We start from the raw sequence: 23,196 nt of genomic DNA, 5'->3' as shown, positions 1-23,196 counted from the left end.
GTGTATGAGTATGTGTAGCCCTCTGGAGGGTGTTAAGTCTATGACTAGGACAGTCTACTGTCTATTGTTGATATGTAATGATGATAACAAGAGAACGAGAAATTGTTGATTGTTGATCTTGATTGATGTTGTTGGTGAATTCTGATACTCGAGTACAACCTACCTTTACCTTACCACGCAGGATTTTACATTTGGTCGTGGCGTAAAGCTTGGTATTTCAATTACGTATTACCCTGAGTGGGTATAGTATCAGTATAGTTTCGAGCGATACGTTGTAGCAACCTGCCAGTACAGTCGCATCGCTGCAACAGTCTTGGAACAGGAGTATAGCACAGACAGACCTACCGATCCAGATTGGCGCTGGCAGCTGCACGTTCTACCTTGGTGGTCGGACAGGAGTAGACTTTGAGACGTTGGACCGCTGACTTCGCGTTGTTATGCTGCTGCGCACGGCGTGGCGGATGGAAGATCAATACAGATCACCTCTGTCCCGTTCTTCATACAACATAGGGAATCTGTAGGAGGAGCCTCAGTATCTACTATGAAGATGATTCTTCTGGATCAAGTGGTAATGTCAAACGCGAGTGCTAGCATCCCATAAGCCCTTGATAAGATGAGGTATGCAAGCAGATGCCACAGTCCTCCAAGTCCCGACTTTTCTTCTCGATCCTCAATTTCGAATGTTAGGCGGATGGGAGAAGATAATGGAGAACCTTCCTGCTTTGGATATCTCTGTTCAGATTACCAGTCCTTAGTGAGTACCCTGTCAGCTACCTCTTATACACTTCAGAATGCGGTGATGCAGTCCTTTGTAAGTTACCGAATAGGTACGCAAGTCGGAATGGTCTAACAAGACAGAAAATTCACTGGCACAATTGACTATATAATATATATGCAGAGGGTGGAATTGGAAGGTAGAAAATTCCTCGTTCACAGTACATATAGCAGACTCATCGTGCATCAACGGTCAACATTTTCGTGTGAAAACGGATTTTGCAAGAGGAGGTGAGCTGTATCGTACCTAGATAAGTAGAAAAGAATGAACAGGAGAAAACAATTACGACCAATTGTAAGTACTCTTTGAATCTTTTGAAAACATTGGAGCGGATCTGATCTATGGTCTACCGGTTTGTGTGATAAAGATATTAGATGAAATTGAAGAATGGACACAACAGTACTTGACACCACCTAGTATTGTATCATCGAACACAGACATGAATACCACTCAATGTACCAATACGAGTCTCAGGACTCAGTCTGTACCCTCTCGTGGCTGGCTGGAACATACAGATACAAGTAAGAACACATGTTTGTTACCAGCTTATATACCCCAACTTCCATCTTGGTCAACCCAACAATTGGACCATACCATTCCCGATTCTCAACCGTCGACGGGGGAGTTGCAAGTCAAGATGTACGTGAATTATCTTCATGATGTTAGGGTTGACTCGTCTTCAGGATCTGGTTCGTTATCTAGAGGATGTCGCGATAAAGTGGGGAATCAAAACACCACATGTATAACCGATTTTGAATTGCAACATTTGGATAATCTATTTGATCCCACTCTTGATTTCAATACCAATACTAGTCTGGATCTTGAACTTGATTTCGACGATTGGATTGATCTCAATCCCTCGAGTGAATTGCGTCCCTCCGACTGTGATCTCCAAGTAACCGCTAGATCCACTTCCACTTGCACCAAAATTGGGACGCACCAAGGCAAGAAGTCAGATACGGACTCGATATTGAACACGAGCGATAAAATGACGATCCCTTCGTTCGAGGCTTGTCTTGTCGAATTTGATTTACGTTCGTTAACGACTCTAAGTGATGATACGTCTTGGACCTCGGCTAGGCGGCAAGAAACGACGACAGCGACCAATGAGCCTGCGCGGTCTGATCAATGCAAAAAGAGGAAGGCAGACCCAAGGGATCATAACCGACCGAATCCGAGTAAGAGGAGTTCTAACTAAGTACTCAGAGGAAGAAGGCTTCACGACACAATTCTGGTCGTAAATCGAAAGGTAGATCGAAGAAATCAGTCTCGTTTGTTGATCTATATCCTACAGAAAGTGTGGTTATTGTGTAATGCGAGGGAGATGGACATTCGATGTGTGTGTGCGTGTGTGTGTAAGTAACGAGGTAGTGTATCTGCATCAGTCCGAGAAACGCCAGTGTGCACGGGAAATGCGGTATGTGTTAGCGTCATCGATCAAGCACATTGGTCATTTCCGTTGGTTCTTCGTTAGAACTGACATGTTCCTGATGAATGCATTATTCGAGTCCGAAAGCAAGCAAGAATGAGAAGAGACGATCGGATGAGAATGAACCGCATTTGGCTGACAATTATGTACTAGTCGTCCAGTCGATATGGGGAACGGGATGAATCCAGTGTGATGGTAAACTTCTTACGATATGCATCAAAGCATTATTTCCCATACATTTTACCTTGCATCTCACCCCTTCATCATTCCCGCACTCATACATCCCCGACCTCATCCGACTCTGGATCCCACCTAACAGCTTCCACGCTCTTCACACAAAGTTCGAAATACCCTTCTCTCTCTTCCAGTCCGTTTGTCACCTCGTCAATTCCACCATTACGGGCAGTCGAGGCAGGTATTTTCTCGGTCGTACCCCCTCCTACTCTGTGATATCCTGTAGTTGGTGAGCCAGTAGATCTCCTTGGTGTCTGAGCCTGCGCCGATGTGGGAGGTTGATCCTCTTCCAAAAGAGTTTTCAATTCCTTATCATCTTCTACCTCGCTAGCATCGGATTTACCCCATCCGCCCAACCTGAAAGACTTCAACAAACCCTGTTGGCTCTGAGTAGGCGCAGAGGGCCCATCGTCCCCTCTATCTCTACCTAATAGGGCAAAACCTATAGTTCGTATGGACGATTTGGGCATCGGTATAGGGGAATGCGATATGACACCTTTTTTGATTAGGACGAATGACGAGAGAGGAAGGTAGAGGGTGGAGAATGATGTGGGCTGGGAGGGGAACGTGAATGGATCTAAAGGTATTTTAGATGATGAGGATGTAGGGGTGGGTGGAAGCTCGAGTCGGTGTTGAAAGACGTCTGACCTGTGGTCAGATAAGATTGGTTAGTTCAATTGAGTGAAAGATAAAAGGTGATTTCTCAGGCGAATTATACTGAGGATATACCTGAACAGCCTGAGAAGGTATGTACGCTCAAGTGAATGATTGGAAAATTGACAATGAGGATACAGACGAATGAATGAATGATTGATTGATATTATACTATAATCATAAAAACTCACTTTGGTCTACCATCAATACCAATATTAACGACCCATCTATTCCTCCAACCTTCCCATCCTCTATAACCCACTTTGACTTTAAGATGACTATACAATTCCAAATCCCAATTATCCTGACCGAACAAAGTGGGTTTAGAGATATTCCTGAATCCCGCATACCCCGTTCGGATTTGACCTAATTTGCTTTGTGGGATTTTCGTCGACAAGTATCCATAGAATGCCATATGTGAATAACTTGATTCTGCACCTTCAACATCACCATTCAAAGACGGTGGTGATGGTGAAGAAGAGGAGGAGGAAGAGGCAGGTAAAGAAGGGATGAGAGCGAGGTTACAAGTAGATAGACCCCCAACTTCGATATCTGAACCTAATCCGAATTGATCGATCTTGTCCACAGGAGGATGAGATGAATCGAATGAGAATATCGTGGATGGAAGTGCTGTTGGAGTGGGTTCACTCTGTACCACTATATCACAGACGGATGATCAGATCAGCTAAGACTCTCGTGATGCACTGTGCATGAAGCGACTCGCCCTTCGCAGTGCTTCGTCGCAAGAGATCGATGGATCGGCCGAGATATGATTTGAGAGGTGTCGACATTGTGTGAACGGATCAGCGGGAGGTCTCTGGCGATGCGATGATGCAGTCAGAGTGAGGAGATTGAAAGCCCTCGTACTATTGAGGTTGAACCTAAGTCTAGGACTGCTTGGGATGATCCTGTGTTGAGCCTGTTGTAGGGTTGTCTCATGGACGAGTGAACATGAGTCCGTCGAACTGGATCATACTCGAATTCGCATATGAGTGAGAAGTACAGTACTGCATAAGCGGAGTTCACCGATATGAGTCGCACCATGACCGCAGTGGGATATCCGCACTAAATCGCTTGGGACTAGTCCTCTTACCCTGAACCCAAGCGTCATTCATCTGTCCATTCACCCCCTCCTCATCGACACTACGCTACACTTCCCCTCACCTACCACACTCCGTAGTTCACTCATCATCACCATTGCGGTCACCATCGTCGTCATCACTATCACTGGCGGTAACGACACAGATCGGCATTCATCAGATAAAAACATCCTTTTCATCAGCCCAAACATCATATCGAAGCAAATCATACCGTACTCGTGCAAGATTCGACTGGTGAAAACGCACTCTCAACGCTTGGCGCACGTCCCGCTTACTCGATCTCACTTTTCCATCATCATCCCTCATTCCCATAAACATCTCTTATCATCACAACCAACTCAATATAGATAGAAGCAGATAGACCTACACAGATATCAAGAGGACAGATTATCATATCCATATATAGGGACTGGACAAAATTTTGACCTGTCATACGCCGTTTCAGAATCCACCGTAACATTCCCCTGGGCACCTTTGACTAGAAATCTATTCCGTTCTCCTTTCATCTCATTTCCTTACCATCTCGGCTCATCGTCAGTAAATCACCAATCCAGCAATCGATAATCGGCATCCAACTTGGATCATACCTTTGATCGGATATTATAGAACGACGAGTCAAGACAGATACACTGGAATATAGTCACCGTAAACCACCATTACCAATCATCTTTACTTTCATTCCTTCTTTCTTATCTCGACATCCTTGTAGGCGGTAAACACAATGTCGTCACCGCCTAAACTCGACTCTTTGAAGATTGACGATTCGCCCGATGTGGTCTCTCGTGACTTTTCACCTAGAGCAGCATCACCAACAAACCCAGAAGATAGCGAGTCATCATCTACAGCACCAACGACAGCTCACCCACCACCCGCAGCACCAGTCAATGGTATAGATCAACCGAATGGAGATGCTGTCAGTTCATCATCAGCATCGCCCTCAGCCTTACCACGTCCTCCTCCACCACAAAGTATCACATCCGCACCTGTCCTCCCCAGTAGTTCCACCGGTTCCAGACCTGCGGCAACCACTGTAGGCGGTCGACCGGGCGCAGCGAGAGGTAGTATGCCCATGCCTATGGGTATGAGAGGTGCAGCGGGCAAAGGTGCAGGTCCAATGCAAACGAAGATGTTACCGAGTTTACAAGCTAAGATGGACAAGGTGAGTGAACACTTTTCAAACAGATGATTCCCCCTCACCACAAGACCCAATATCGCACCAACTTTCTTCCACTTTTCAAATGGCTCTCTCGCTATGAATTATCATATGCTGACTGGTATCCCTTCACTCGTAGATCGCCGCATCAAGACAAGGACCACCAGGAGGCGCCACCTCCCCCAGCGGTGGATTTGGCCCTGACCCTAATGCTACCTCCATGGGAGCTCTGTTACGATCTCAAGCCTTACGACCCCAAGGTCAAGGTTCTTCTACGCCAGCTGCTGCAGGTCCAAATTCAGGTCCATTCGGCTTAGCCGCTAGAAGAGCAGCGGGAGGAGGCGGAGGTCCACCTAGACCCAATCTCGGTATGATGGGAATGGGAGCGAGCTCACCAGCGGGTATGAATCGAGGTGCGGGAGTGGCAGGAAGGAGGATGGGTCCTCCAGGTGGATTGACATTGAGCGGTATGAAGGGAGCACCCAAAGAGGAGAATAGTAAATTTAGTGATTTCAAGACGATTATGTGAGTGGACCTGTTTTCTTCCCCTAACTATGTTTCGCTCTATCATCTCCTGAACGTCATGAGGGTCATTCACAACTTCAACATCATATGAGTTGGTCGCTGACACACGCTCTTTCGACGTCCTTAGGGACCCCTCTGGATCGCTCAAATTTTCATCGAAAGCCGTCCTCACAGCTAAAGGTGTCGATTTCGCCGACGGAGCTTCGTTTAAAATCAATATGGACGAAATTGAAGTATTGGGTGAATTAGGTAAAGGAAATTACGGATCTGTGCATAAGGTGTTCCATCGACCTACCAACGTCGAAATGGCTATGAAGGTGGGTTATGGTTTTCTCTTCGACCTCCATGGTTCATCGCATGGTGCACCATATGGGATCGTATACCGATCGAGTCGAGATGTCTGTCTAAATTATACTGACGATCTCTTCTTCAATTCTACAGGAAATTCGATTAGAACTTGACGAATCGAAGCTCAATGGAATCATAATGGAACTCGACATTCTACATCGAGCGGTTGCACCTGAGATCGTCGAGTTCTTCGGAGCATTCACCATTGAGTCGTGTGTGTATTACTGTATGGAATACATGGATGCTGGTTCACTAGATACCTTGACTGGAGGGGGTGTATTGGCGAAAGATCAAGATACACAGACGAATGGGGGAACAACAAGCGCTCAAGAGAGAGTGCCGGAAGATGTGTTGAGGAGGATAACAGCTAGTATGATCAGAGGATTGAAGTTTTTGAAAGATGAGTTGCAGATTATGCACAGAGGTGAGTTGAGATTTCCATGCAACCGTTTCGACATCCCGCTCCAATGCTGGAAACACGATCCAGACAGGCGGATCACTATGGGCGATTGCTGACGATTGTTTTTGGAAAACGGCAGACGTAAAACCTACCAACGTGCTTATCAACAAGAAAGGTGAAGTGAAATTATGTGATTTCGGAGTGTCAGGTCAGTTGGAGAAGAGTTTGGCAAAGACGAATATTGGTTGTCAGAGTTACATGGCTGTGAGTTGGTGATGGTTGACACAGTTCTATATGTGGCAAGTACTTATTACGGTGACTTCACGTATAGCCCGAAAGAATCAAATCCGAAACCGTCAACCAGAATCCAACATATACCGTTTCTTCGGATGTGTGGTCAGTAGGGTTATCTATAATCGAATTGGCTAAAGGATGTTATCCATATCCGCCCGAGACGTACTCGAATGTATTCGCACAATTGCAAGCTATTGTCAATGGTGCTCCACCTACCCTACCTCCGGGATATAGTGATGATGCGAATAATTTCGTTGCCAAGTGGTAAGTGTCATTGCCTTCATTGATCTGATCTTACCCAATTTTGCATGATCTGTCACATTGAGGCTGCCGCTGATGGCGATCTGTTTTTTCTCCTTCAGTCTGATGAAAGATCCCAATCAACGTCCGACGTACGCTCAGCTACTCGAACATCCATTCTTAGTTGCCGATAAGGATGCGGAAGTGGATATGGTTGGATGGGTGGCTGCCGCTTTAGAGAGGAGGGCTGCTAGAGGGATCAGTACGTTGAATCCTATTCAGGCGTAATACCCCACCTAAAATATAAGAGTACAAAACGAGGAAGAAGAAGACATAAAGCCATAACGACTAAACTCTAATGATGACGATATCCAACAATATAATTTAACTCTTTCGCTTTTTCGACCTCCTGATTTCAACTACGCGAAAATGACGTTATTTGGAAAGATAAACTCGAGCACACTGTGTATCTATATATCAATTACCAACTTCAATTATCCCTTACTTAAGTTCACCATTCCACCGGATCGAATCACATCAATGAACTTGCAGAAAAGATTGCTCAGCTGAACCGATTCAGGAGGGAGAGCGTATAATGAAGGGGCCATAATCAATAGTGAAAATCCAGGTTTCGAGGACGAGAAGCGGAAGAATGTGTCAAGTGTGAATGGAGATAGCCGTCAGTCATTCATATCGACGACGACAACAATAATAATACCTCAACCAATCCTATTCAAATCGAACCAAAGTATTTAACATAACGAATAACACGTTTTTCCCCTCAGATGAAATATCAGTATCCAATATTCAGTAACTTATGAGAGCAAGCCTCAAATAAGAATGTCGTAAAGAATAAAGTATGAAGTATCGAGCGAAAACAAGGTAGATAGAACATATATACAGTCTTGGGTGAGAAAACAAAGGCTCCCTTCAGAGAAGGTTGTTTGGGAATGTAGTGAGAAGGGAAGTATGCAAAATATGTAACACGATCTATCAAACAGGTACACGTGAATCATACATTATAGTGAAGGTCGTACTCGACGTCCATGTGTATCAATAGTACCATGTCATCTTTTCCGTTCGCACTGTGAATTGGGCCGCGTTACAAACTATTAGAAGCTGGAAGTGCAAGATACCATCAACGCAAGATCCCCCCTAGACACAAGACTCGATGATTCCATTCACTTCATATCTATATAATTTAAAACAACCTAGTAGTGAAAGGATCAAGGACATAAGACTGCATTGTATATAATGTTTTACTATCAACAGGCTTTTTAGCTCTTTCAAAGCTTTTAAGTCTCGGAATCGTATGATGAGAAGACTCACCTGGCAGAAGACAGCCTGATGGCGAAGGGAGCTACTCGCAGCGCTTTCAGATCTTCGTTCAGTCGGTGGTAAGGAAGGATATCGCTTACCAAAGTAAGTTCTCAATTGATCAATGTCTGTAACTTTTATCATGGCCTGTTGGCTGTTGCCTCTTCTACTATTCCTTCAAACCCGGTGGTGCCTTCACTCGATGAGCTCGTACCGTTATTTGTCGATGTACTGATACCACCTATGCTCCCCTGTGATTGTGGTGGTATACACGTTCCAAGATATCTCGCTCCCTCCTGCATTACGACTGGTGAATGTGCGCTCGACAGAAATGGGTTATACCCAACGGTATGATGCTCGTGTGAAATTGTTGGCAATTTATTGGACAACCCCACCCACAGCAAGCTCGTTCCGAAATTGTTTATCCCCAGCCCCTGGTTGACCTGAATTACCTCATGGACCAGCTTCAAGGAATCGTCCGATAGATTATTGTCGTTCCCAGTGTTAGGATTGTAAGTGGGTATGCCATCTAAAGCCCAACCGAAATCGATCCTTCCATGCCCTTGTCCATCTTCGTTGATGTAACCATTAAGATCAAAGCCTTCAGGGGGATCTAGCCAATCTGGTTCTTCTTCTTGTCCTTCTTGGTCTCGGCCGTGACGATCCTCAGAGAAGCCCGACGAAGAACGGAAAATTACGTGAGACTCGGCATTTGGATCTAGATCTCCTTCGTCTTCGCCTGGGGGTCCAGGTCGGAATGGTCCAGGAGAGCGGGATTTGTTCAGGGCGTAGTATAGAAGTGGTTTACCTGGAATCAAGGTGAGGAGACGACCATTGTGATTGAATGGGATTGATGTGGAAATGGAAGTTGAAGTGGGATTGGAAGAGGACATGATTGTTGTTTGGTGATTGTAGAGTGGAGTCGAAGTCGAAGTCGAAGTCGATGAAGATGGCGGTTTGTCTGTGTGTCAGGTCAGGCTGGATGTTAGTCAAATCTACAAAGAGGTTCACATAACACAGCTCACTTGTTAAATCGGTGATGATACTTGAGAGTGATGGTTCTTAAGAGTGAACACGTACTTGGACACGTACTCGTGCTCCACAAATGAGACTCACCCGGAACGTAGGAGAGAGTGTCTCATCATATCGCTTCCTGTTCCTAAACGAATCAGAAACAAGATGACAATACTTCACGATTGAGCACTTCGCATTGTACATGTATTAAGTCGTAGGTGGGCGGCATGCACAAATGTCTGTCTCGTTAAATGTTTCAAGATGAGCCAGATGGGGAGAGTGATTTGAGATAACTAGATCTCTGCGATTACACTGATACTGAAACTTGGCAGTAACGCATACCTCACTCCTGGCGTTAGACAGGTTAATGGTCAATTACTATCTTCAACGAAAGTCGCACAGCACAAAGGATTTGACTGAACAGAATGCTTTTTTGTCACACTCCATCCGTTGCGACCTGCCGAGAGAGGTGTGGTGTGTATGTATATATGTATGTATGTATATGGAATCAAGGCGATGTGACCTATGGAGGGTCCGGTTCGTCAGGCGCCTCGTCATTCGTACATACTACTGTACCGCCATTTGTAGTCAAGATCCTTATGCAAAGGTTGGCTGATCGTTACTTTGTGTAGTTATAGAATTTCTGGAAAATCAGTCCCGTCCTATCCGACGCCATCTTCCTTCCCCCTTCGCCTTCGCGTGAATCACTTTCACTTTTGATTTTACTTACGCTTTCCCTTTTGCTTTTTGGGGTCATCAAGTCTGCTCGGCCTTACGTTTCGAAGAGTGTGAGAAGGAACATTTGATTTTAGTGCAGGGACAACCCGTACCAAACATTGTGTTGGCATATGTAGCGTATCGTATGTATATACGGTGGGAAAGCGATCGGACATCGTTTCGCCGTGTTCCGGCTCGGGTCCTGGGATGCTGGAATATCCTAGGATCCACAAAATAAGTTGCTCATGCAGAATCGCATACATACTTGCTCTTTGAGAAGAGTGCCGAGGGGGGTTCTTGGTTGTCCGTGCCGATGTGACTGTTTCAGAGTGATAATATGACAGATTAACATGGATAGAATGTTAACTTTGGTCAGAGTCAGCCATATTGCACGAGTGAATTAACTCCATACTATGCTGGACATGCTTGACCTCGTTGTCCCAGAAACTCTCGTACATGACACGCTCAAAGTTATCTTAGCCTAAGACGTGCCGTTGTAGCTTAATGTCCAATCCATCCATGAGCCGAGTAACGTCAAAATCGCCATCATAATCGAAATTCCAGATCCCATCCAGCACGTTATCGTTCGGTACTCAGCAGACACGTCAGCAGACACGTCATGAAAAGACTAATATCTCTCGTCATGTATCAACACATGTTTTGTATCTTTCGTTATCTGTCTGGACTGTGGGCTGGGCGTGACAAGAATTTAATTTGTATTCCTGGCTGTAATGCTTCAATTATGTGAAACCTGATCTACGGGTCACCTAAAGTACTTAAAGTACTTTGGTTATCTTTCTGTGAACAAGGTAAATCAGGGGTAATCGGAAGATTTTGTTCCTTTTTTTACGCTAGTGATCTTCATCATATCTTTCCTTCGCTCGCACCTTGATTTTCTCTGGTTTGCACCGTTGAACCGAAATTCAAGGGATCTCCAGTGAGTCAGTAACGACGATGATGACGCTTCAGTGACAAACAAATGTAAACAAACAAACCAATCTCACGGTCGAAACCCCCTTTTTCATCATCACACCTACCCAAAGAGGGTTATCTGGAGGATGAGGAAAAGCAACCGGAACGGTACTCGGCAGAGTGCGTACAAGAAGTTAGAGCTATTGCGAAGCTTAGAGTTGGGTTTTAATGATTATATTTCATCACTAATCAATAATCAAAATGCAAAGTCAAAGTCAAAATCTGGTACTGCAGTAGTTGATTTTATCGTACCAAGTCGTGGGAAAGAAATATAGCAATACTCTCTAGTGTAATCACAATTCGGGACGTCTGAAAGGATATTATTCCCCATATTGAATCATCGGCATCAGCAGCAGTGATATCTAGCAAAGGGGAAGACAATCGGTTCGTCTCGCATCGAATATCATCAAAAGATATATACCACTCTCCCACAAGTACTTTCTTCCTCTCTCACTCTATTCATTCACTTCATTCTCTTAACCATATCTCATACAACATTTTTGATAAACCATCTCCGAGACATCACTGAACCATCACATCAAATCGTTTCAACTGGTTCTTCAACTTGCTTCGCCCTCGACGTTCACGTTCACCACCTGTTATAACCTCACAAGGACCGCTCATCAATCTCAATCTCAATATCGTTTCACCCGTGCAGAAAGCAAGGTGTGAAACCGATTCGTCATCAATTAGACTCGAGCTCACCGCGTAAGAAGCATATACATCATCTATTGATCAAACCGGATAAGTCTCACTCAGACCAGACGAGTGAAAATTCACTGGCACTGGCACTGGACCTATCAGTACCTCAATCTGTTTCAAAGACCGCCGTCGACTATCGCTCATCAAGTGATAACGCTTTGGCGTGATAACCCGTCTTGATCAACTCATTGGCTGGATCCTGTGCCAAGACGAAAAACTCTTTCGCGGATCGTAAAGATTCATGTTGATCATCTGATCTTTTACTGGAATCTGGAGTCTTAGATAAGAAGGAACGAAAGCAATATTCGAACAGATACCATCGCCTTTCCTCCCTCCTACATCGAATGTCTATAAGACAAGACACATCCTGCAATAATGTCAGCAACCATGACTCGTTCTCCATCACCTTCCTTTGGTGCCACCCAACGCAAGAAATCATATTCACCCCAACCGTCTCCTGCTCCATTCCTTACACCTAACCCATTCGATGATCCTCAGAAACCACTGGGATTCTCATTCGCCTCATCAGCTTCGAGACCTCTACCTAGACGATTACTTTCACTCCAATCGTCTTCGTCTTCTTCTTCTTCTTCTTCTTCTTCTCAGAGGGTGACTCCATACTCTATCCCAAGTCCCATATCACCCATCTCACCTATTTCGTCTCCTTCTCTACCTTCTAAACCAAAACGACCCACTATCTCTCATCGATCACATTCGTTCTGCGCCTCGAGTTCCAATGCAACTTATGCACTTGCATCTGCCCCTTCCTCCGGACACTTATCTCCCGATAAGAGGGTCTTGGTGGCTCCTCCGCTGGAGAGGACGTTGAGTTCGATAGGTCAAAAGGGAAATACATCACCACCTACTCAACAGATGCAAAGACCTCTCGGAATGGGTATGGGTATTGAGAATATCAGCTTACAGAGGACTCCTACGAGGACTAATTCTAGTCTCAGAGGTGGAATACTAAGTGAAAAAGATGTAAATTCCCAAGTGAGTGATATCTCCGATCTCTGTATGGGGATTCTTCCTCACGTTGAACACTTGTTAATATATGAATATGTACTTGTACTTGTACTTGTAGTCACCACCATCCATTCCAACCATCTATGTACACCCATCCCTTACTCCACCAAGACCATCATTATCTACCAGACAACAAGATGAATCTTCCAGATCATCGTCTTTCGCTTCCTCAGCATCGACCGCTATCCTAACCCCGACTACACCACACGACCTTCTGTTCAAGAATGATCGACTGGCAAAAGATGATGGTGAAGATGACGAAGAGGAGATTCAAGATGAAGTTCAAGGTGATAATGATCTTACACAAGGTGTCGATCATCTCATGATTCAACAATGATCTTCATCTCATTACGAAGTTTTCTGGGTTTTCATTCATCGGTGTCTGATATCTTGCTACTACCATACATTCATACACTTCGTTTCTGTTCATAACCGAAAACAAAAAAAAAGGAACAAACAATATCATTAACGACTTCTTCATGACCTTCTATATATATATATCTTCATTATATTTACGTATATCGGATTGTTTCCACTCCATTTGCACGAATTCGGTCGATGATGGTTCTGTTTATACTGTATTTATAGCTTTATTTCTGGATCGGATTGGACTTGATTTGGTTCTGAAAGATACGAAACAAAATAGATTTCCCTTTTTCCCCCGATGATTATGAGCTGTATTGATAGTCTTAATTCGTAGTTCAGAGTCTTTTTTGGCTTTCGTGGAATATGATGTAGTAAATAAACGAATGAAGAAATATATGAAATCAGACTGATTAATATCGAAATATCGAACGATCATATGACTCTGATAACTTCTAGACCATTCCCAACCAAAGGAACCATCTTAGTGAAACCCGGACAAACCACATCAAAAATGCATGCAATATACCTCGACAATTTAAGAACCTTGTAACAACCTCAAAGCCAATTCTTCATCATCCTCTAACCTTCCTTTACTATCATGTCCTTCTTCAGCCTCAGGTTTGAATTTGTTCTTTCTCTTTTTCTTATTCCTAACTTCGACTTCAGGTTCAGGTGAAGGTGAGGGCGAGCGCTCGTCGATATCCGAATTATCACCATAGTCTGCTCCTCCTATATACGCCACAGGTCCATCGGCATCTTCGTCAGACATATACTCTTTACGCATCTATGATCGAAAGGTATTCAGTCAGTCAGGTGCAGCGACATGATATCTATCCATCCATCCATTGACTCACCTCTCTCTCCCTCTCTTTCCTCTTCCTCTTCAATTCATTCCTCTTCTCCTTTGCCACGAGCTTATCAACCTCATTAGCAACTTTCATTTTCTCCCTCTGTTCTTCCAAGTACTCCCTTCGTTTAGCTTCTGACATGAATTGGTTCTCAACATCTTTACCAGTCTCATAGAAATTCCTAGATTCTCCTGTAACTTCATCGAAAATCAATTTCTCTCCTGTAACCCCAGTCTTCAATTTCGATTTTTTAGAGGTGGCAGCTTTCAATTTCCTCTTTGATAGATCTTCTGAGCTTATCAAAGGTTTCTCTGATCCCTTCACTAAACCAGTGATTGCAGTGGTATCTTTACCTTCTGCCACTTTGAGTAATTCACCATCCGATCCTTCATCATCATCATCCGACAAATTATGATTCTTCCTTGCCAACGTAAACACATCGTCATCCCCCTCTTCTTCATTTTCGGCTTCGCCATGAGAGACCAGCGCGGTATAATGGGGAGTGAGAATAGATTGGTTCTTTCGCTCAAACATTCTATCGTATTTTGTTCGGACTGCTGGAGCGGATTTAGGCTGATCACGCGGAAGATGTATGATTAGCATTCCCCCCCAAAAAAAGGCAAGTCGAATGGACCGACTGTATGAGGAACTTACTTTGTCAAAGGACGATGAATCACTCTCACTCTCACTCTCATCTTCAACTTTATCCCCTGCGTCAACATCCTCCTCTTCATCTTCATCACTTCCTTCGTCACTTATCTCCTCTTCATCCTCATCAGACTCGTCATCACTTCCCACCACACCTCTCTCCTCCACCCTCACTTCATCCTCATCCTTCTTCTCATTCTCATCCTTCTTTTGACCACCTCGGACTTTCGAAGCTTTCTGCTCCGCAAATTTGATCTGGGGTGCACCAGGTAATCCCATGCTCTCCGCAAAAGCTTCGGCGGGTAACTCTGATAATTTGAAAACAGATTTATCTTTTTGGATATGAACCGATTTCATGTACGAGATGAATGCCTAGAAGCCATCAATCAAATAGTTAATCTCTGACCTCTGAGAAAGATATTGAATTAGACTGGTCCATCTTGTTGAAATGACTCACCCTTTGACCTAGATACTTGATTTCAGGTTCTCTAAAAGCGAAATTTTGCATTTGCTGTTTCAGATTACCCATTTTACTCTGTTTGATCTTAATCTTCTTCACATCCAACATCTTCTCTTTGAACCTATCTAACATTCCTTGCTCCTCGCTGGGACACAATAACGTCAACGCATGTCCTCCAGCTTGATATCGTGCCGTTCGTCCAATTCTGTGGATATACGTATCGACATCGTCTGGACAATCTAATTGTATTACCCAATCTACTGCGGGGAAATCCAAACCTCGAGCAGCAACGTCGGTACAGATCAACAAGGCATGTTTGGAACTAGAGTATTTCTGGAAGATCGTTAGACGCGTGGCTTGCTTTTGTTTTCCGTGGAGATGCATTAATGGTAGACCGGGATGAAGTCTTTTGAAGGTTTCGAAGATAAATCGGACCTAATAAAACAATTCATACGACATCAATCGTCAGAATTCGTCTGTCCCCTTAGACCCTCAGTTGTGGAAGATAAGCGCATATCGAAGTCAATCAAACTCACCTGTTTTCCAGAAGTAACAAAAACAATTCCTTTCATCTTCAAATGACTCTTCACAAATCCCCATAACGTATCTAGCTTCCTCTCCAGTCCGACCACAGCATAGTATTGTTCCAGGTTGGAAGGTACCACGCCCTCTTCACCAGCTTTATTACAATTGATATATTCAGGTTGATATAACGATAATTTAGCCAATGCAGCTAGATCTTTCGTTTGAGTGGCCGAAAACAACAGTGTCTGACGTGAGGGTCTGGTAGAAGGGTTCGAAGTAGAAATACCAGGGGAGAAATGGCCTATGATCGCTCTCAGGGCTGGAAGAAATCCCAAATCAAGTAATCTATCCGCTTCGTCCAACACTATAATATCGAAATCGGACCAAGTCAGCTCGACTCAGTGGCTGCATTTCATACAGAACAGTGAGTACTGTTCGAGATAGTGACATGACACATACCCAAAACTTTTACACCTGAAGATTCGAATCCGACAGTACTATCCAAATGCTGCAGCAATCTACCAGGAGTAGCAATAAGGATATTCATCCTTCCCAACCTCTCTTGCTCCTCTTTGAGTGGTTTACCACCTATGACCAAACCAGCTGAGAAATTATGATATTTTCCTATATCCCTCAGTTGATTGAAAGTCTGTACGGCCAATTCCCTTGTAGGTGATATGACGACTGCTCCCAGACCATCCATCGGACCCCATTTATCTAGATATAATCTTTCTAACATTGGTATGATGAAGGCAAGGGTTTTACCTGATCCGGTTTTGGCTGAACCAAGAAGATCTTGACCACGGAGCGCAGGGGGAATGGCCAGTTGTTGGATAGGTGTAGGGTTGAGGAAATGACTACTTTTGAGACCTTTATGATATTTCGTGAGCTATAATGGATCATGTAACCAAATAATCAATCAACTCACCTTTCAGAGTACGGGAAGAAAGAGGTAGCTCATTGAACAAAGTGATCTCGGCAGGAGGTATCTGTTACAGTAATCAGCTAAGCAGTGGAACCCAAAAAGCACTCTTGCCAGCTTACCCAACTATCCACTTTTGCTTGGAGCTCCTTCAGCTCTTCATCGATCTTCAATCTCTTAGCTTGATTAGTCTTCAATCTAGGTTGAGCGGGTTTGCCTTTGCCCTTGGCTCCAGGGGCTGATTTTGAGGAAGACGCCTTGTTATCTACGAAAGCCATCTTCGAAAGAGGATAATCTTCTGAATACCACGTTGTGTCTATGGCTGTGAGAGAACCAGGTGTACTTCAAGAGTGATAGCAAGCTTTTCCGAGCAGTTGTCAACAGATGGATCCCAGAAAAATCTTGACTTTCTGAAAATATGGAACGATGCCACGTGGGATGTGCCTGATTGACTTTGTGAACAGACCGTGGGAGAGCTGACTGGATCGGGTAATGGGTAATGGGTAATGGGTAAATGTCATGTCGTCATGGAATCATGTTGACGCGCTTTGGTGCAAGATGGATCAAGGTGAAGATCCCGAAGATGCAGTGGTATATCAGCATATACCGTAAGATCGCAGGTCACCGAGGAAATCTCCAACTCACAGCTCCACATCATCAGCGAACATCTATATCGGAGAACGAGAATATAGTAATCTCGAACGAAAGGATCACCAGGAAACCAGTCTTCCAAAAACATCAGTCAACATGACCAAAGCCAAATCGACACCGACTCAACCCAGAGCCCGATCATCACCTCGTCTATCGTCCGCATCAGCTAAATCCACACCGAGCAGATCAGCCAAGAAGCCCTCTACCACGCTGCAGAACAGTATCACCTCTACACCTACTAGGAGAACGTCTGGTAGATGGATCGAGAAAGGAGCAAAGACTTCGCCATATTTTGATAAATCCAAAGGCAAAGGCAAGGTAGCACAATCGAAAAAGGTGAAAGGGAAAGCGAAAGTCGACGAAGATGAAGATGGGGATTCGCCTAGTGGATTGACAGAATCTGACGAACCGAGCTCATCAGATGACGGAGGCTCAGAAGATAATTTCGATCCTTCTTCCTCTAGCGAGCCTGATGAGCTTATTGAAGAGGAATCGGATGAGGATGGATCGATAGATTCGGAATTTTTAGATGAGGATCAACCGAAGAAGAAAACTGGTAATAAGAGGAAATCCGTCTCCGGTGGTGGTAAAGGTGGAGGATCAGCGAAGAAAGTCAAACTGTCCAATGGCAATGGGACCGGAGTCGGGAAGGGTAAATCAGATGTGAAGATTGAGGGATACGACGATGAGGATGAATATGATGATGAAGAAATAGAATTGGAAGAAGGACAGGAAATCGCTGGAAGGATATATCCTGCGCCCAAAACTGGACAAGGTGAGTACCTTCTTTTCTCCTATTATGGATAAGTCGGGAATGAAAGGGTCGTTAAGCAAGTATATCGTTCACTTCCAGTTCCACCTGGACGGATATCTCAAAATACGTTAAATTTCCTTAAGAACCTTCAAATACCAGAAAGGAACGATAGAGAATGGTTCAGATCGCACGAACCATGTTTCAGACAAGCTGAGAATGAATGGAAGTCTTTTGTAGGGACGGTACAGATGAAGTTCCACGAAGCTGATGATGAGGTGCCGATATTACCGCCTAAGGATATTATAGTGAGTGCAAGGGTATGACAGACATTCAACCAGTCCGACACGCTCTTATCTCATCCTTATGATCGATATATTTCTGCATCAGGGATACCACATCATCAGATCAACAGGACAAAGCTAATCATGCAAATGGACTTTCATAGCACCGTATATATCGAGACGTCCGTTTCTCATCCGACAAAACACCTTACAAACGGAATTTCTCAATGTCAACAAGTAGAGGTGGACGTAAAGGTATATGGGCAGCTTATCATCTATCCATCTCTCCCAATGATAAATCCCTATTGGCAGCTGGGATATGGCAACCTGGTAAAAATGAATTAGCACAAATACGACATCATCTCCAGACCGATCCACAGAGATTCAGAGATTGTATTTCCCATCCAGATTTCGTGAAGTTATTTGGTGAGGCTAAAGCTGATAAGAAGGGTAGAAGACAAAATGTTTTTGGGAATGATGATCAACTCAAAGTTGCTCCCAAGGGAGTTGAAAAGGATCATAAAGATATTGATTTGTTGAAATTGAGGAGTATTGCTGTTGTACATCAGTGAGTGTAATCTTCTTTACACCCTTCCGAAAATATGTCCAATCTATTCATCAACTGGACATGATGGATCTTATGGTATATGTGGAGATGTCTGAACTGATCGGATCGCCCGTTGTTAGCTTCACAGATGAACAAGTCATTTCTATAGATTTTCAAGAGCAATTATACGATGTTCTAGTAGTGATGCGTCCGTTTGTCAGATTGTGAGTTGCTCAACCGCATTACGACTCTTAGAGATAAGCGAGTTCGCATATTGATATTAACGGATAACGATAAACAGATTGAACGATTATGTCACTCTACCACCTGGAACAGGTGACGACAACGACGATGACGAGGCAGGAGATGAGGAAGAAGGAGAAGATGAGTAGGTTGATATGCTTGCTGATACGCACGATTGATCAAGCATGAAACCCTCTTGGTGCGAGTCACCCTGCCGTGAATCTAGGCTAGCATCGCATTCGCTGCATTACAAAGATTTATTCGCATCTTGACTGGACACACCGATTGTAAATGTCAAAACTGGGTTGTCAATCCGAATATTATTTAGTGTCACGTACAACAACATTATATCTAATGCATATACTATCATATCCCTTCCTGCCCTATCCTATGTTACATCTGTGCATCTGTACACTTAACTAATCAAGCTTTGACTTTATGTCTAGGTGTCCAAGGACCTAGACTTGCATCCGCATAGAAATCCATTGGGTAATCCCCTTCTCCCTTCTCCTGTCCCTTTTCTTCATTCGTATTTGCAAGTGAAAGACCGGCCCATCCCTTGATCCTACCAGAGGCTACACTAGCTTCATAAGGACTTAAAAGCGGTCTGGAGAACGCGTATCCCCAATCGATCGATAATCTAGGACAAGAAGTTTGAATAAATGTTGATATTTCATCTTGAGAGAATAATGACAATTTGACAGGTGATAGTTCAGATAACAGGATCAATAAGGGAGGTATAGAGTTCGTAGGGAGAGTTGAGGTTATTGACTATTTGATACAATATATCAAAATTAGTTTGATATTTGAGTTCAGCGAGACTATGAATATAAAATAATCATACTCACTTTCAAAACGCTCAAACTCCCCTGTCTACCTAATGTACCCAATAACACCGCCCAACTACCACTTCCCTTCTCGACCAACCCTTTCCTAGCTTCTTTGACGGCGTCACCTCTTATTCCACGCATCTCAGTATGCTCGTACGTCTCCCTCGTAAACTTCTTGGAATATGGATCGTAACGGAACGCAGGGACGGATGGGTTCGCTATCATAATGGATTCGAGGTGGAATCGACCGTCTCCTACGTATCTATGAGAACAAAATTATATATTAGCTACCGTTGTAAAAGAATCTACTCAGAGGACAGACCACTCACATCAATCCATCCACTTCACCCAATTTCGGAGCCGTACAACCTAATATCTCACCGGGTGATAGAGGTTTAACCTGTGGTATGGTGATATCATACTTCCCTCTCCATACTCCTATTTCACCTTTTTCAACTTTACTTAACGGCCCATCCTGCTTTTCCTTTTCTGTCACAGTATCCTGTTGCTGTTCTTCTAGAGGTGGCATGGATTTTTCCAAATCATCTCGAAGGGATTGAATGGAAGCTATAAATTGGATAGTGGAGACTAAAGCTAATCTCGTTGGTAGTGGTTCTTCTTCTGTCTGTTCCTTCTCGGGAGCGTTTGATATTTCTGTAGCTGTTGAGGATTTGCTCTGGGCGACCTGGTCTGATTCCTCCAATTGGATAGGGACTTTCGATCCTGGCTGTGCTGCACCTGCGCCCAAGACCAATCGATGGAAGGCTTCTCGGGAAGAAGGGAAATTGCGTCGAACAGATAGGGATAGATGTTTGGTGTCAATGGATATTTCAACGAAGACGTATAGCGTCTTCAAGGTCGTCTGAGATACAGGTACTACATCGGTCAAAATTGGTAATGGTTTTCATAGCTAGTCAGTTATGGGAGTATGAAGTCGACTGATAAATTCAACTTACTCAAACATGAATGTCCATAATGAACTATCATTTCTGCACCCATCTCTTTGGCTGTATAGTCGTCTATACCTGTTCAATTTGCCATATTTCAGCTTATCTATATGGAGAATACAGTTTTATATTTAGCTGCAGATGAAAAGGAAAACTGACAACATGCTCCGTAAGTCACATCAGCCAATAACATGGGTAAAGCACCAGTGAACCTATGAATCAGCAATTTTAGTAAATGCAAAGCACAATCCACACCATGAAGGGGTTGTTTCTAATACTCACGTTTCGATAATGTCGGCAATCGCACATCCATACATCATCAGACCCTCTGGCATCTGCAATGCAACAGATCTCACACCATCTCGTCGGATGTGATGGATAGTCTTGTGTATCTCGAAATTGTAATTTCCCGGTAATCCTACAGAAAACCAACATGTGAGTTATACTTACAATCACGACCATGGAGACAAGGCCGAGTATGAAGAAATTCGACTGACCTGCTATAGCAGCATTCAGCTGGGGATCATTCAGTATATCATCCGGAATCTGATTCGCAACTCTTCTTATTGGTGTTCTACCCGACGATGATGAACTACCGGCTTTGGAGCTTCCCACGAATCTCTTTCGAGGCTTGGTGTTTGGTTTGGGGTTGATAGGTTTCTCTATACCTTCTACTGCGTCCATTGTGTTTATTTACGCTTGCTTATGATTGTTATAGAATGGAGAGAGCTCTATAAGATGGTATGGGTTTTAATGTGGTTTAAACGCTTTTTCAACTTTTCCCTGGTGGCAAATTGACTTGCTGACGATTAATTTCCCACGGTTGATATCCTTGGTTCATCTTGTTGCTTCCCCTTGTTGGGTCAAGTTCGAAGTAAGATACAAGTTGTTGAAAAGTGTATCTCAATCCTTCTCTCATCATATTATCAATCTGGCAAACAAAGGACATTCGAAGAGGAACAAAATGGAGAACAATTTAGCTGCCAATACAGCCGCAAGGAAAGAAAGACTGATAGCTCTGAGAAGGAGGAAAGAAGGTAAAGATGTGAATGGTGATACCAATGGAGAATCGTATGTCCACCACCCTCTACTTCTCTCTCATCGTTAAAAAGGTAGTCTGACCTATGGGGCATCGTGTGTTGTACGATGGTAGATCACATTTCGCATTCAAGCAGAGGAACTATGATCCAGAGACACGTACATTACGGAAGAGAGGGAAGGAAGAGGAGAATGATAATGATGATACGGTTGAGAAGAATGTTGAAGGGCTGGCGGAACAGATCATCAAAGAGGATGAAGAGAAGAGGAAAGAGGAACTGGTGAGTCCAAGTTCTGCTTAACTTGTACCAAAGAAGGAGAGCGGTCGGGTTGGAAGTAGGCAAAGGAATGGGGATTTATCGTGGGATGGGATGGGATATATACAAGATGTCATCAAAAAGGGAGGTAGGGTTGTTTTAGCTGGTTTACATACGGGGAGAAGGGCATATATTCATGAGATATACAAAAAAAACGAGGAGTGCGCTAACGGAAATACTCTGACATGAATCGTAGGACCTATTCAATATCCAACCTAAACGGGCCAATTGGGATTTGAAAAGGGATATGAACAATCGTATGTCAAAATTGGATAGAAAGACGAACGAAGCTATTGCCACTATCTTCAGTGAGTTGTGCATCCCACTAATTGCCATTTCATTGATTTATCATGATAATCACTTCTTCTGCAGATGGTGCAAGATCTTATATCATCTGGAAGCTAATATTGTATTTGTTAAATTTTAAGGACAACGTCTACAGTCGATGAAGAAGAACCAGAAAGGAGGAGAAGTGGAAGTTGATTTGTTGGCTAGTATGAATGCACAGGAACATGAGAGGGAAGGTGAGACGGATGGAAGTGATGAAGAGTAGTTGAAAGATAAACCAAAATAGTAATATTGAACCCATCAGTGTAATTTATATGTACAGTACATGATGATATCGCGGCAGAGTCACTCAAAGATCGAAGTATACTCACTCTGACATGTGCGAGCACCAGAATGTACACATTGAGTGGATATGTTAATCTGATATGATATTCAACCGAGTTGGATCGGGTTGGTTTCTCTTGCATTCATATTATATATAAAGATCTAGATGATACAAATGCTGGATATATATAGTTTTTCTCTTCGGTGAGAGATTACAAGTTGGATTGTATAGTATAAATGCTTACAAGATTATCATTCGTTTACTTATTTATTTCTATGTTCTTTTCTTTCGTTGTTCCTTTTATTT

The 23,196-nt window shown here is 43.6% G+C and overlaps 9 protein-coding genes across 9 annotated transcripts; 5 read left to right on the top strand and 4 right to left on the bottom strand.

Annotated features, from left to right (window-relative positions):
* Positions 1–1,039: 1,039 nt before the first annotated feature.
* On the top strand, positions 1,040–1,973 carry L199_001321 (uncharacterized protein; the record flags this gene model as incomplete). Its single annotated transcript, XM_064887076.1, has 2 exons — positions 1,040–1,069; positions 1,143–1,973. The coding sequence occupies 2 exons, from the start codon at positions 1,040–1,042 to the stop codon at positions 1,971–1,973; spliced, it is 861 nt and encodes a 286-aa protein (XP_064743148.1).
* A 506-nt stretch (positions 1,974–2,479) lies between these two features.
* On the bottom strand, positions 2,480–3,883 carry L199_001320 (uncharacterized protein; the record flags this gene model as incomplete). The annotated part of the gene is made up of 3 exons (XM_064887075.1): positions 2,480–3,086; positions 3,284–3,749; positions 3,817–3,883. The coding sequence occupies 3 exons, from the start codon at positions 3,881–3,883 to the stop codon at positions 2,480–2,482; spliced, it is 1,140 nt and encodes a 379-aa protein (XP_064743147.1).
* A 1,030-nt stretch (positions 3,884–4,913) lies between these two features.
* L199_001319 (uncharacterized protein) lies at positions 4,914–7,440 on the top strand (the record flags this gene model as incomplete). Its single annotated transcript, XM_064887074.1, has 8 exons — positions 4,914–5,351; positions 5,485–5,870; positions 5,998–6,187; positions 6,312–6,494; positions 6,552–6,642; positions 6,758–6,882; positions 6,950–7,176; positions 7,275–7,440. 8 exons carry the CDS (start codon positions 4,914–4,916, stop codon positions 7,438–7,440), a joined length of 1,806 nt encoding a protein of 601 aa, XP_064743146.1.
* Positions 7,441–8,609: 1,169 nt separating this feature from the next.
* On the bottom strand, positions 8,610–9,362 carry L199_001318 (uncharacterized protein; the record flags this gene model as incomplete). Its single annotated transcript, XM_064887073.1, has 1 exon — positions 8,610–9,362. One exon carries the CDS (start codon positions 9,360–9,362, stop codon positions 8,610–8,612), a length of 753 nt encoding a protein of 250 aa, XP_064743145.1.
* Positions 9,363–12,261: 2,899 nt separating this feature from the next.
* Positions 12,262–13,237, top strand: L199_001317 (uncharacterized protein; the record flags this gene model as incomplete). The annotated part of the gene is made up of 2 exons (XM_064887072.1): positions 12,262–12,867; positions 12,959–13,237. The coding sequence occupies 2 exons, from the start codon at positions 12,262–12,264 to the stop codon at positions 13,235–13,237; spliced, it is 885 nt and encodes a 294-aa protein (XP_064743144.1).
* A 564-nt stretch (positions 13,238–13,801) lies between these two features.
* L199_001316 (ATP-dependent RNA helicase DBP4) lies at positions 13,802–16,947 on the bottom strand (the record flags this gene model as incomplete). The annotated part of the gene is made up of 8 exons (XM_064887071.1): positions 13,802–14,050; positions 14,121–14,687; positions 14,769–15,134; positions 15,220–15,657; positions 15,759–16,111; positions 16,207–16,617; positions 16,676–16,736; positions 16,792–16,947. The coding sequence occupies 8 exons, from the start codon at positions 16,945–16,947 to the stop codon at positions 13,802–13,804; spliced, it is 2,601 nt and encodes an 866-aa protein (XP_064743143.1).
* Positions 16,948–17,416: 469 nt separating this feature from the next.
* Positions 17,417–19,294, top strand: L199_001315 (uncharacterized protein; the record flags this gene model as incomplete). The annotated part of the gene is made up of 5 exons (XM_064887070.1): positions 17,417–18,095; positions 18,174–18,379; positions 18,520–18,923; positions 19,043–19,126; positions 19,204–19,294. 5 exons carry the CDS (start codon positions 17,417–17,419, stop codon positions 19,292–19,294), a joined length of 1,464 nt encoding a protein of 487 aa, XP_064743142.1.
* Positions 19,295–19,568: 274 nt separating this feature from the next.
* L199_001314 (diphthamide biosynthesis protein 1) lies at positions 19,569–21,606 on the bottom strand (the record flags this gene model as incomplete). The annotated part of the gene is made up of 7 exons (XM_064887069.1): positions 19,569–19,916; positions 19,994–20,237; positions 20,305–20,851; positions 20,932–21,000; positions 21,082–21,134; positions 21,205–21,340; positions 21,420–21,606. The coding sequence occupies 7 exons, from the start codon at positions 21,604–21,606 to the stop codon at positions 19,569–19,571; spliced, it is 1,584 nt and encodes a 527-aa protein (XP_064743141.1).
* A 280-nt stretch (positions 21,607–21,886) lies between these two features.
* L199_001313 (uncharacterized protein) lies at positions 21,887–22,830 on the top strand (the record flags this gene model as incomplete). The annotated part of the gene is made up of 4 exons (XM_064887068.1): positions 21,887–21,993; positions 22,076–22,241; positions 22,474–22,585; positions 22,706–22,830. The coding sequence occupies 4 exons, from the start codon at positions 21,887–21,889 to the stop codon at positions 22,828–22,830; spliced, it is 510 nt and encodes a 169-aa protein (XP_064743140.1).
* Positions 22,831–23,196: the final 366 nt, after the last annotated feature.

This window comes from Kwoniella botswanensis, chromosome 1, assembly GCF_036426115.1.
Source record: "Kwoniella botswanensis chromosome 1, complete sequence".
Taxonomy (NCBI): domain Eukaryota; kingdom Fungi; phylum Basidiomycota; class Tremellomycetes; order Tremellales; family Cryptococcaceae; genus Kwoniella; species Kwoniella botswanensis.
This window is presented reverse-complemented; position numbering and strand designations above follow the sequence as displayed.